The sequence below is a fragment of the Zerene cesonia genome, chromosome 6 (assembly GCF_012273895.1).
Source record: "Zerene cesonia ecotype Mississippi chromosome 6, Zerene_cesonia_1.1, whole genome shotgun sequence".
In the NCBI taxonomy this organism is placed as follows: domain Eukaryota; kingdom Metazoa; phylum Arthropoda; class Insecta; order Lepidoptera; family Pieridae; genus Zerene; species Zerene cesonia.
The window spans coordinates 4,401,468-4,414,915 of record NC_052107.1 but is presented as its reverse complement, the minus strand read 5'-3'; the positions used below and the strand labels follow the sequence as shown (position 1 = coordinate 4,414,915).

The 13,448-nt window shown below is 32.4% G+C and overlaps 3 protein-coding genes across 3 annotated transcripts in view; 1 reads left to right on the top strand and 2 right to left on the bottom strand.

The window, feature by feature from the left end:
* LOC119840598 (TBC1 domain family member 5 homolog A) overlaps positions 1–2,998 on the bottom strand; it is an 11,173-nt gene extending 8,175 nt beyond the window's left edge. The window contains exons 1-6 of the mRNA XM_038367285.1: positions 2,797–2,998; positions 2,661–2,728; positions 1,721–1,858; positions 1,234–1,333; positions 473–589; positions 14–141 (exon numbers count right to left, since the gene is read on the bottom strand). Coding sequence (XP_038223213.1) covers positions 14–141; positions 473–589; positions 1,234–1,333; positions 1,721–1,858; positions 2,661–2,728; positions 2,797–2,799 — 554 coding nt within the window. The 5' untranslated portion in view covers positions 2,800–2,998. The remainder of the gene's footprint in view (positions 1–13; positions 142–472; positions 590–1,233; positions 1,334–1,720; positions 1,859–2,660; positions 2,729–2,796) is intronic.
* A 513-nt stretch (positions 2,999–3,511) lies between these two features.
* On the top strand, positions 3,512–5,830 carry LOC119840442. Its single transcript, XM_038367063.1, has one exon. The coding sequence runs from the start codon at positions 3,748–3,750 to the stop codon at positions 5,116–5,118; it is 1,371 nt and encodes a 456-aa protein (XP_038222991.1). The 5' UTR covers positions 3,512–3,747; the 3' UTR covers positions 5,119–5,830.
* Positions 5,831–6,680: 850 nt separating this feature from the next.
* On the bottom strand, positions 6,681–13,261 carry LOC119840417 (transmembrane protein 181). Its single transcript, XM_038367017.1, has 12 exons — positions 12,956–13,261; positions 12,774–12,877; positions 11,834–11,992; positions 11,363–11,465; positions 11,043–11,196; positions 10,293–10,373; positions 9,585–9,684; positions 9,014–9,141; positions 8,428–8,574; positions 7,798–7,900; positions 7,350–7,574; positions 6,681–6,847 (listed from the first exon to the last, which is right to left on the bottom strand). The coding sequence occupies exons 1-12, from the start codon at positions 13,102–13,104 to the stop codon at positions 6,714–6,716; spliced, it is 1,587 nt and encodes a 528-aa protein (XP_038222945.1). The 5' UTR covers positions 13,105–13,261; the 3' UTR covers positions 6,681–6,713.
* Between the last annotated feature and the right edge of the window lie 187 nt (positions 13,262–13,448).

The window sequence follows — 13,448 nt, the reverse complement described above, 5'->3', positions numbered from 1 at the left end:
AAAAAAACATTACCTCAAATCATTAGGAGCAAACTTCCTATCATTATGAAGCTCATACAACAGTGGAGCTAAGATCTCGTGCATTCCTTGACGATATCCCGGACTTGGGTGAGCCCTAGCCCAGAAGAATAATACGCGAACCTTAAATTATTGAGAAAATAGTTCTCGTTTTACATATATCTGTATGTTAATGTCACAGTAAACATTAATGAAATAATTTTTATGAAAATTAATAACAAGCTTCACATATTTGTAATTTAATGAGAACAGATTTTTATTAGAAAATTTTATAATAATTTATTAACTTGATACATAGATTTTTTTTATAACTATATCAAATTTTTGATAAAGTTGCAAGCAGAGACAAATCCAAAAATCATTAAAATCATTCAGTTGCTTCCAGGTAACAATTTATTTAACTAAAACAACTTTCTTTTACATCTATAGTTGAAAAATATCCTTCATATCTTACCATCATATCTTGAATATCCTTATCTCGGAAAAATACTTCATCAGGAAATGTTCTAACTACATCTTGTAAAATTAACGCTTTGAGCTCATTATCGCAGAAATGTTGTTTCCACGCACTCTGAAAAACATAAACAAAAAATCTGGACATAACTGAGTAGTTGACAAATCAAAATCAATAATGGACTTAAACTAAAAATATTGGTAGATGCAATTTTTCTACTTTTGGTGGGGGTGTGGTACCTCCCTAGTGTGAGCTGGCCCAATTTGAGCCAAAGCATGCTAAGTTCACGCTAAGCTTATGCTAAGCTCACATAAAATTGCAATGCCTATATACAAACTTGTTTATACAAAAAAGTGAATGGCTAAAATGGAACAGTTTTTCTTTATCAACTGGGTTGTGTAGTGATAAATCACTCTAACTATTGTGCCAAAGAGTGTTAGATCAATCCACAAAATAAACATTACTTTTGTTCCAGTTTCTGATACAGAAAATGTTCATGGCATAGATAAATTTTGGGTGTTAAATAATAACAAAAAAAAAGTATGAGCAGAGTTTACTAAGTTTAGGATTTGACGGTACCATATTAAAGGAATGTTAGTTATGTTATCTTAATTGAATAGTGTTACAGCAAATGAATAATTATTGTTTATTTCTTACAACTTCAAAAAGCTTATTACCTATAGATTACAAAATACAATTTCCATAACAGAACATTTAGTTGGTTAATAATGAGTTAAGTGCAAATTAAGTGTTTAATTTACCTCATCATTTTGGGATAGAGGATCATCTCCAATAACTTCTCGAGGATCCATTGATAATTTCTCTTTCAGATCATTGTACAAATTTCGATGACCTTTTATGCTGTCAACAAGGAAATATCAATAAATCAATAAACTTACTCCTCTGAAGCAAAATCCCTAGTCTAACTTTAAGAATAATTTGTTTGCATAGCTTGATTATTTTTGTAAAATACATTATTCCATTCATTGCAATCTGTTGAAGAATTATGCAATCATTTAAATAAACATATATTATTAAAAAAAGGACAAACTTTGGTACATATTGTGTAAAAATCACAAAATTTCCAGTCAAGCTGCATTGTATAACTAGCGGTCAGCCCCCCAACAAACAAACTCTTAGGCTTTGTAATATTAGTATAGATTTTGATTTCTATAGCAATACACATATAAGTCTTACTTACCAAAAATGTATAAAAATATATAATACAGTGCCTTTATAAATATTTACCTTAACATAATATCCCCTCCATCAGGGGATGGGATAGCATTTAACATTACAGCCCATGCTAAACTACGAGGTCTGACCAACTTCAACTCTATGGATGTCTTCTTCAAATATTCCATTGACCATGTTGGAAACTGAAGACTGAAAATGTAATAAATAAAACAATGCATACATTATTTAACAAGCCACTTGCCCCATAATCCACCAAATTTAAGTAAACCAATATAGCGGATTTTAATTTTTATTGGTGTTATTTATAGAATACACAATATCTTATATTATTAATCAATATAATACTATATATTATAAATGACCTGACCACCTCCTTGGTTCAGGGGCTAATGCGTGAGCGTAGAACCAAGTGGTCCTGGGTTCGATTCCTGGGGACACACAGAAAAAAATGTCTCAGTCTGGTAGGTCACAGAAGGGTGATCACCTACTTGTCTATTAATATAAATCGATCAGTGAAACAGATGTATATCATCTCCCCTATACCCCACTAGGGGACACGGGAATGGTTTTTATTTTTACATTTACACCAAAAATTGGTGCTTCATTATTTATTTATACAATTATTATCATAGGCCATTAAATTTACTTGATCTTTCAAATTAAAGACATGCATGGTTTTAAGTATAAGCAGGAGAGATTACAATTTACAAAAAAAATAAAGGGCAAGAGCAGTGGGAACATATATGGGCTGATGATGATGATGAAAGGGTAAGAAAAAATGTAACTAAGAACTTATATTATGATGAATACTTTACCTATCTTACATTACATAATTGGTAAATAAACAAATATCAAGTACAACACCAAATTATTATTTTTTTCGTATTTGACATTCAACATTCTTTTAGTAAAATGAATCATTGAGAAAAAGTATTCGAAACAAAGAAAATATGAAATATTCTTTGCAATAAAATATTTACATATCACTTACTTGTAATCGACAGCTTCTTTGGTAGTCGAAGAAGGAGAATCAATGGAATCTTGTTTGATTTTATGCTCCTTAAAGAAAATATTTAATATGAAAGAAAAAATATCAAACCTTTATAACCAGTTTTCGTAGAACTTACCATATTTATGTCAATGAATGCTTAAGTTGTAAAATGTACAAACAATTAATTTTATACTACGATTAAGAAACATGCATTTTAGTATTTATGTTTGATATACTTATGTATATGTACAAACTTTTATATTCCGGGTATTTTAATGAATCAAATTAAAGATAACACAAATATGTTTGTACATCTGATTCTGACAATAATTGTATTGACAAATGACAGATATCATATTTGAATTCTGATATTTACGTGTGACAGTTAATAGCAGACTATAAAAGTATGTGAATTTGATAAGGGAAACGGATAATGATATAGGTATATCCAGTTGTCTATTAGTTTTAGGAATCTACAGGTAGCTCTGCATTCAGGATTCTATGTATGATACTGCATATACCAATAAATTAAACTACAATTTGTTTTTCTTTGCTCATGATACCAGCAAATAGCGTCTCTGCAATGTTATTACCCATTTCAATAATAGCATCAAGGGGACATGCATAATCAACATATTTTAAATATGGGAAGAATTTATAGAATATTTGAAAAATATAGGAACAAAAATTGTTAGAATGAACAATAATTTTGAACAATATTATTTTCAATCGAATGTAGACCGTAGATGAATAATCAGCAAATTACGGGCGGGAAATCGGGGCAGTGTCTATTGAGTAGAACATTGCGTTTAATTTAATCTGTGCAAGTTTATTCTGTGACGAAATGTGATTCTTTCTCTTTTTAGTTAACGAACGCGCTTGCTCTCTGAATTTTTTAATTATTTTGAGAGCGAAACAAGTTTAGATCCTCAGAATTTACGAAGGAAAAATTCGTGAAATTTATGTGTTATATTTAAAGTGTTTGATGTTGATTAGAATAATGCAGTGCAAAGCTATTGTTATTAAGTTACACGGGACCAAAACGCAAGCGCTGATTCCTCGGCGATGACCATAAGCGATCGCAATCATGATCGCCAACTTACCGCTGCTGTTCGCTAACGGGAACCCGACCGATCTATCAAAGGTCTCAGCAGCCGAGTTGGAAAAGTTCATAACATTCATGGTGACATGTTCCTGGGGTCATGATACTGCCAAAGACATCAAACAACCGCCTTGGTGGCCGAAAAATGTTGTATTCTCTCACCCGTTTGTTAGACCCTGTAAAGTTCCACAAGATTGGGAAGCGAGGCTCAAGAATTTAGTGAAGCGATGTTACGACTATCACAAAAGCGCGTTTTTGTTATTGTTCTCGGCACACTTAGCTCGATATGACCGGAGTATACTCACGTACGTTGATAACAACGACCACACGACGTCTCTCTACCATGGCCCTACTGGAAGGCTCTTAGTAACATTTCGAAATGAGAACTTGATGTATGATAAGCCAGCTGATATTTATCTTTGTGATACTTGTGACAGTCACTTTGATAATGTTGATATTCTGAAGGCACATGAGAGGCTGTGTAACAATGAAAGTTATCAGACGTCTTGCTCTGGTTCTTTGCAAGAATTCATATCTGCATTAAAGCTCAAACCAATACAGGAACAGAAAGAGGAGCAAGTCTCAGATAATTCTGTTATAGATATCAGGCCCAGAAATGGACGGACCGCTACAAGCGTAGATCGAGGTCCACCATATCCTTTTTCCTCTTTGGCATATTTGAAGAATGCCAAAGTCAATGTTCAAAGAGATACAAGTTATTCTCGTGAAAGAGTTGAGAGGTATTGCTGTAATTCAATAGTATGTACTAAAAATGTAGGTAGTAAAGGCAAAAATCACGTGTTTCCGGTGCGATACAAAAGACCCATAGACTATTGGCATCGAAAGCATGTGTTTCCCAATCAGAGGTGTAAAACAGTTCTGGATTTAAAGGGTCAGTTATTGCTTTTGAAGTGTAAGCCTGTATCTGTAGATGTAACACGGATGTCCTTAGAAAAAATAGAAGAATATATAGATAATCTCCAGAAAGAAGCACTGAGTAAACAGTGTGTAGAAGAGAAAGACATTGTGTATGTGGAGCCTGATACTGAATCTATGGAAGTGGATGTTAAAAGCTGTGATCCATTGAATAAAACTGACAGTGAGTGTGAGGTGATTGATCTGTGTTCAGACGAGGAAGAGACTAGTGTTAATGAGAACTGTGATCCCAGAGCAGGGATTGCTTGTGTTATGAGGGGTGGGGCAGTGCTACGGCGCACTGCAGCGACGCCCCATGCGCTTCCTGCGGAGCCTTGTGGCGCGAGACAAAGACCCCTCTCCTCACTTATATTACAACCACATCCTGTAATTCTCATAACTCACTCTTTGAACAATTTACAGACTATAGCATTAGATTGACTGTATGTATTTTAATATAGGTATGCTGACTTATTATTTATTGTATTCCTGATTAAAAAATTAATGTCATGCCATGTTTCATTTCTAAACTTGCTATGTCAATTGAGAAATTAGAGGCTGGCAATACTAGGCGGCCTTGATCAAAATGGTGGATAATGGTTACGTTATGGCGAAATGGCGTATGACGGACTTGTCAAAGTATTATTTTAGAATAATTTTAAAATATTTGAATTACACCTGTAGTAAATATTTACTGTGATTATTTTTTTTTAATTAATTCCATCAAATATATTTTGAATGAACATTGAACGTTTGTTATGTATTTTGTCGAATGAAATAGGCATTGGCATGAACTGAGAGATTATATTTAAACTGAACTGAAAATTATGTTGAAATAGGTATAATTTGTATTTCAATGTTTCATAAGCTAAATACCTGCACTCTTGCGTTGATATCGTAACAATGATGTTGCAAGCTCTGGACGTTGGCAACACTTGATTTAGAAGGACGCGGACTAATATGGCATGAATATGGCCGCTGATCAGTGATCATCGGTAGATAGTTGGTATTCTATAACATAATACTGAAAATGTGATATATCAAGTATTTGTTTATTTATACAACTTAGTGTTTCTTGTCGACATTTTTAACGACGTTTAATGGTTAGTAATACTTTTTGTAAAAATATAATTAAAGTTAAATTTCTTAAATCAATTATGAGACTTTTACTAACGTAATGTTAAGACATAGAAGACAGCGTACGACTTATAATAACCGGTTTACACCCAAAGAAATCTTGATAATACAGTTTTTAACGGCTTAGCATTATACATAATTATATTTTATTCCATTTGCAAAACAATATAAAATTTGTTTGGAAGATAAGGCAGTGTTGTTGTTCCAAGATTGAATTAACTTCTGAATTTAACCCGTAGAAGATTTTTGTTAGTGGAGTTTGATTAAAAAAAAAAAATTATTTATGTTTGTCGCGTTAAAAATAAAACTCAATTCTTTTCTACTTTGTATACCTAATTTACTGACGTTACTTTTCGCACAGATTAGTAAAGATACCAGTGTAGCTTTGGGCGAGTAAAATCATAAAAATATTATAAATAATCAAGTTGTCTTGGTTAGTTTTGCGAAATCCGTTCTGTATACAAGAATCCGTCACAAATTGAAACTAATAATCCCCCCAAGATTTGTTTTTGCACAGAAAAAAACAAAAAAAAAATGAAACAATCAGTAATTAAAGAATAAAGAGAATAAAGAATAGGTATCTAAGGTTTGCATTAAAAATAATTTTGCCATAATGTAATGGCTGTGTACCGTACCAACTTGATTTTTAACGGTTGTAACTTGAAAGTTTCTTTAAAGATTTTTTGTATAAGGGTAACACTAAATTTGTTGTGTTAGTTTTGTGATATATTTAACAATTTTGACGGCTTTCATCATATTCTTGCACACCACCTATTTTTCCTCTCTGTGTAATAGAGCTATATAAATTATAGAAATATAGAAATAAGGATACATTAAGTTTAGTTTGTTTTATTGTATAACAAGAAAAGAAATACAATATATAGGCAAAATATATTGCATCATATATTTTCTGTATTTGCTCTGGAGTGGGAGTTGAGAGGACGCCGGCTTTCTTCATCCGAACCATAGATAACATCTTCATCCGAGTCGTTAATCATCGAAAACGCTGGATTGTCTTTGGTAATAGCGGTTTCTGCAATAAGAAATGTAGAAATACATATTTTATCTGTCCATTTGACGTACTTGCTGAGACAAAATTATTATCTTCACTTTTTCGAAATGAACGAAAAATATGACTTAGCCCAAGAATCAGTTGTCAGTCTTCATATGCCACGTGACTCAGAAACTAACGACTCTACAATAGTGAGTAGTTATTTAATTTAGTTAATTGCTTTAACTCTCTTTATATATCTCTCTCTCTAACTTTCTCGAGAAAATAATTTATGCCAAAAGTTACATTTGATGGTGTCCTTAAAATTTCTTAGAAGGATCTAAATGTAATGGCATAAATTCTTAGATCGAAACAAACCACATCACTACGCTAGTTCCACATCAATATTTATAAACAGACACTTAGCTAGAGGTCTATATATGAAAAAATTCTTTTTATAAACTATGAAGTTTATAAAAACGTTTTCTCGTTGAATTTTTTTATTTACTAGGTATAATAGAGAGGCTGTATCGTAAAATCTTACCATGAATAGATCCAGTTCCCGGGGAGAAAAGATACGCTAGGATGTACAGTTTGAAGTTAAACAAACCATACATTGCCATGAATGGTGCGGATGTATCGAAGTGCACCTTCGGTTGTGAGGCCCAATGGTCTTGAAGGGCCGCGGGGCCCCACGAATGAAGCCCTAAGATTGTGGTTATCGATATTACGGACACCACTATTATCGATAAACACCGCAGTCTTATATCTAGAAAGAAAAATTATAAACAATTAAGGGGCCTTTGGCGAAGGAAATTCTTAAAATTAACTTTACCAAGCACTAGCTCCATATCATTTTCCTGAATGCGTCAGCGTAAGAATTTTTAAAAGGTACTTTTAGTAAGTAGTATAGGAATACTACTATTATACTACTTTATAGGAATAAAGTTCAATTATCAATAAGCAATTATGAGGATCACAGGACAACTTACCAAAAAATGGCATATTTCTGAGATCACTATATGCCTTCACGACAAGTATAAGCAGGTACAAGAAGTATAGCGCCACAGCACAGAAGAAGGTTAATTTTACTATCTGTAAAATAAAAACAATTTATAATCAATTAGTGCAAATTAACTATCTTGAAACTACTTTCTAAGGTAGCTTTTAGAAAATGGCCTTAAAAACTTTATAAATGTTATATACTCTATTGGCTATATTGTGAGCAAGAGGAATCGCTTTATCGATGTTATCGAAATAATTATGTTTACTTTAAGCAAAGAACATTTAAATAAAAAAATTCAGAAACAAGAAACTCCGACGGCCCGAGTACAGAAAACTACTACTATTGAGAAAATTTTTAGGGCCATTTTGAATAATATGGAGAAATTGAAATGTTTTGCGCACTTTAAAAACATTGCATTTTACAAAAAAAAATATTAAGTTGCCAGATACATGTGTGTGTTTATTTTTATGTTATAAATTTCATATAAATTTGTTATAATATTTGAATTATTTACTAATATTGTACAATTAGGCGCAAGGAATTTTCCTGTTCTGCGGTGGACATAAATCATATATTAAACTTTGTATGTAAAAATAAAAAAAACATAAATACTCACTCGATAATTAGGATCCGTTAGGTAATTGAACGTTGGATCGTAGTACCCATAGTACTTTTGCCACACTGTTACAATCATCGCTGGTGTCCATACTAAGGCGACTATTATAACTTTAAATAGATAAAACGACACGAAACTCCTTTCGTTCTGAAAAAAATGTGATTTAATGTCGCTTTCCTTTTACTAATACTATCAATTCAATGATTACAAGGAAATGGTGCAGTTTAATTCAGTTAAGGAATCCCAGGCGATGTTATTTGAGGACAAGGTCAATTAAAGGTGAAATAGTTTTATATATTTACTTTGAATAAAATCCTAATTATGAAAAGGTATTGTTATTAAACTTACTTATTATTAACAAATTAATTTTATCATTTACTTAATTTCATTAATATTCTAAACATATTCTGTGTCTTTAAATAAAAGGCTGGAACCTAAATCTTAATATACCCACAATAAATATGTCAATTGGCGTGAAGTGTCCATGTAGATACAACCGAAAGTTTTAATTTTTTAAACATTAAAAAATTAAACATTACTTCTTTATAAATAACAAAAATCTATTTGTTTCATTTAAATAAATTACCTGTCTCAGTCCATGGTACAAGGCGAGCCAGGAGAGCATGACGCAAGCTAGGAACGTCGTCTGGAACATTGTGTCTACGAACGGCGCGAAACACCCACCCGATACGAGGCGCAAAGGGTATATAGGATCTAATTGAAAACAAACATAAACAAAAACATATCAAATCTCTTTTTTACGTATGTAATATGTTAATCGACATGGTTATTTGCAGGCTGTCAAATTGACATTTCACGCATATAATAGGACTTTGTAAGAGTTCCTAATATAATATTATGAGGCAACAATTCTCAAGAATTCCTGTTGTTCTATGATTTAAGAAACTAGAACTATACTATAAGATGTGTCGTTTAAAAGAATTGAAATGTTTAAATATCTCGTAAAGGTAACTGATACGTGTTACGTGACTTTAGTCACGTAGGTATTAGGAGCGAGGTTGGATTTTAAAACACTTTTTTTTATATTTTTTAATCACAATTACCTAAATAATTAATTAGTAAACAATTTTTATTACAGATATATAAATACGTCAATTGGACACCATATATCCATTTTAACGTATGTAAGTTCTTACCGTTGTACAACAAAAGCAATGGTAGCAAAATAGATAACCACTTCTGTTCAATTGCCCAGTCTTGCGTGGAGTACTTCCGCAGCGTATGCGCAAACCAACACTGTAATTATTTTTAGTAAACTTAAGCAAATTCAAAAAACATATGATTTGTTCGGTATTAATATTAAAATGTACTTAGAAAAGGGTACTCTCTTGAGGTAAAATTGGATCTTTTGAAACATGTTTTAATTAAGATATAAAGAATAAAGGATTATGTGTAGGTATATTTACAAATTTGCAGCTTGTTTCATGAAATTGCATATTTTTGTTGGGTTTATCGCGCCGTTTGAACAATTTTGGATTGGTTTTGTGTTGGATTTTGTAGGACTTGCGTAGAAACACAAGATACTAACTTGATTCAATGATGGAATACCGATTCCTGTTCGAGGGCATCCCACAATTTTCACGTTCTGCGTCACAACCATCACAACCCTAATTACGGCGCTGCAGTGTATAGAACTTAATTACGCAGTGCCGTTTAACAACGGTTCAAATCGATATAAAACGGTTTCAAAGATGTAAGGATTGAATCAAACCGTTTGACCGTCTCGAGACCTTAAGATATAAAGTTTAACTCTGGATTATTCCTTCGAAAATCACGTGAGAGGTTGACAAGGCTTTTTTAAAACAGGAAAGTACGGGTAGGATTTCATACAGTTACATACTTACAGCAACAGAGAATGTTGTTAGCAGAAAAATGAATCGGAACCAGGTTTCCATTTGTGTGAATACTGGATTGTAGGTTTTAAACTGAAATATAATAGCAAACTGGTGAATATTATCTTATATATAAAATTTCTCGTGTCACAATGTTAGTCTCTATACTCCTCCGAAACGGCTTGACCGATTCCTCTGAAATTTGGTAAGCATATTGGGTAGGTCTGAGAATCAGCTAACATCTATTTTTCATACCACTAAACGATAAGAGTAAGGCAGAACAGCGTTTGCCGGGTGCAGCTAGTTATTATATATATCTTTTACCGTATTATATTATTCTTAAGGTTATTGGTAAGGCAAGGGCGGACTGCTGGTTATTAATTTATTTCTCATCCCCGGGGGAAGGCTGACACGGCGACTGGCTAGCGACGGGTATAAAACATTTGATCATATCTCATGTATGGAAATGAAATCATCCATTATGACAGTGGAATAAATTTGCCGCTTGTTGAACCAAATAGGAGATGAAGAAAACACCTATGTACGTTAACTCAATTTAAAATAAACCGTTTTGCGTTCAATGAGTTAAATAAACTTATGATTAGTTTCTCGAAATACTAAGAATAATTTTTTATCTATGTTCATAGCGGCGATATTAGCAATGGTTCTCGCTCTATAATATGATATTTATATGCGACGGAAAGAGACAGCTAGATGAAAATCTGCCCATGTAGGTGATGTTGGTGAGAATGCGAAACTTACATAAAACATTACTTCGCGTATAAAATATCTTTTATGGAACTCTTGTAGACCATAGAAATGTATGTTGAGAACGTAATGAGTGTATTCTAAGGAACCCAGATGTAAAACCATCACTTCTTCGCACACTTGTTTCTGACATTTGAGGTGGAGCGTTCTGGAAAAAAAATAAAAACTAGTTATTTTTGTCTCTTCACTGAAGTGAAGCTTCGAGTAAATGACATGGTAATATGTTCGAAATTTAATTTAGGAAATATTTTTTCGCTCCGTGTTACGTATTCTGTAAGCTCGGTGGGCAAGGTTGAGAAGATTTCCATACATACCTATTTGTTGCATCTGATTCTGGCGTTAAATTGACAGTTGTGTGGTCGCTCAGCACGCCATCTATGGATATACTTATTTGAAAGCTCTTGTCAAAGATTTCCTCTGCAAAAAAAAATGTTTCAGTTAAATTACAAATAGATATATACATCAATGAGATATATTACTTTTCAATAAAAATTTCATTAAAATTGTATACATTATTTGTCAAATAGTAATTTTAAGTGACAAATAAGCTTATCAGAATATAATAGGAAGCTGTAAAACCAGTATTTATTGTTTAGTTGTATTGCGTTTTCATAACAATTTCATTTCGTAAAAGGGCGAAAAGAATATATCGCAGGGAATGATACCGTTACGTGCCCCTTTTGAAATAACGCACATATATTAGACCTGCCTATGCGCTAATCTTATAAATTATAATAAATCTACTGTTTAAACAAGGTTCATCAGAACGATAAGTTTATACGCACCATCATTATTATTAGTAATGATTTCAGCAAGAAGCCACAACTGTTGGACGCGAGTGCCCAACGCAGGGCTGTGAAGGCGGAACGGCCCAGTGAATATCGTACTTGCGTTCTTTAATACGCTGGTAGCAGATATCGATGTAGTCATTGTTGGTGATGGGCCTGATGAAAATAAGTTCGGATTTATATTGAGAAATATGTGGGCTAATCAAGTGAATATGAGATGTCTTTTCCTTAGTGTTTGATGTCTATTAAGGTTCTAACTTGAATTTAAAAAAATACGATAAGTTACGAAACGAAATTTTTGTTCAGGTGTGCACGTAATATAATCACTTGATCGATTTCTAGTTATAGTTTCATAGATAACAATTTTATTTATTTATTTAAGTGCAAGTAGGTTTCATACCAATTTTAACACGTGTTTGTGAAGGAAATGTTTTATCGTAGTTTAAGTCTAGTTAGTCAAAGATCGATTATAGGAAAGTAATAAAGTAAGTAGAAAATGTTTTAAATAGAGAATAACAATACTAATGTTATTTGTATGGCAGTAGTTGTAGTCAGGCGTGTAGTACTATTCATAATATACCTATATAGTAACAATGAAATATACAGTTTACACACGATAAAACTAAACCCTTATACTTATTACGTCACGTTCTTGGACACTTAAACCACTCACTGTCCGTCAATTCGTATGCGATGCGACAAATTGTTTTATACTTATATGCACAGGAAATTTAATACAGTAATATATAGCTTGTAACTTCGTAATGTGAAATTAAAATAATATTAATATTAAAACTAACAGCTATTTCGCAATATTTTTATGTGTATTTTTTAATGTAGCGACTGATACACTCGCTGGTTATCGTTTTATAATTATTGTACTGACAACTTTTGCGGTACTAGATATATGAAATGAAAAGTTGTAAATATTACTCACCTGCTAATCCTATGAATACTCCAAGACCAAAACATGCAAAAAATGCTATAATAACCATAACAAATTCTCCTTTGTGCATTGAATATACCCGCATTTGGACAGATCTGTAAATTTATAGATAATTTTGAGGTTTAATATTACACACAATAAAAAAGCATAACATACTTACAACAAATACTTACCTCTCGCAACGATCATGATGATAGGCAGGGGCAATATATTTATTAAATTCGCTAAATAAATCACTAAACTGTGATAGAGTGTTGCGAATTTTATAATTCCAACCCCCGCTAGGTAAATGATAGGAATATCCTACATTGGCCGACTCCATTTTAGCCTAACTTAAATTACTATAACAAAAATAAATAATTAAAACTTTCAACAAAGCAAAAACGTGAACCATACGTGGTAAAATACGCAGTTCGCAGCGGAATCGTACTCGGCTTGTTTACAAGCATTATTGATTTTCGCGGCACTTGCCATAGACACGCCATATTGGATTGTAGTACGTGGCGAATTGTTTCCGTACTATAGATACAAAAACTAGAGTCTTCAAAAATTTAATTATTATTGATGAGTTTAATCAAAGTGTTGTATTTATAACAAATGCCTAAATTAATAAGATTATTCCGATAATTTCCGTATACATTTTTATTAGCATCTACACTAATTTGA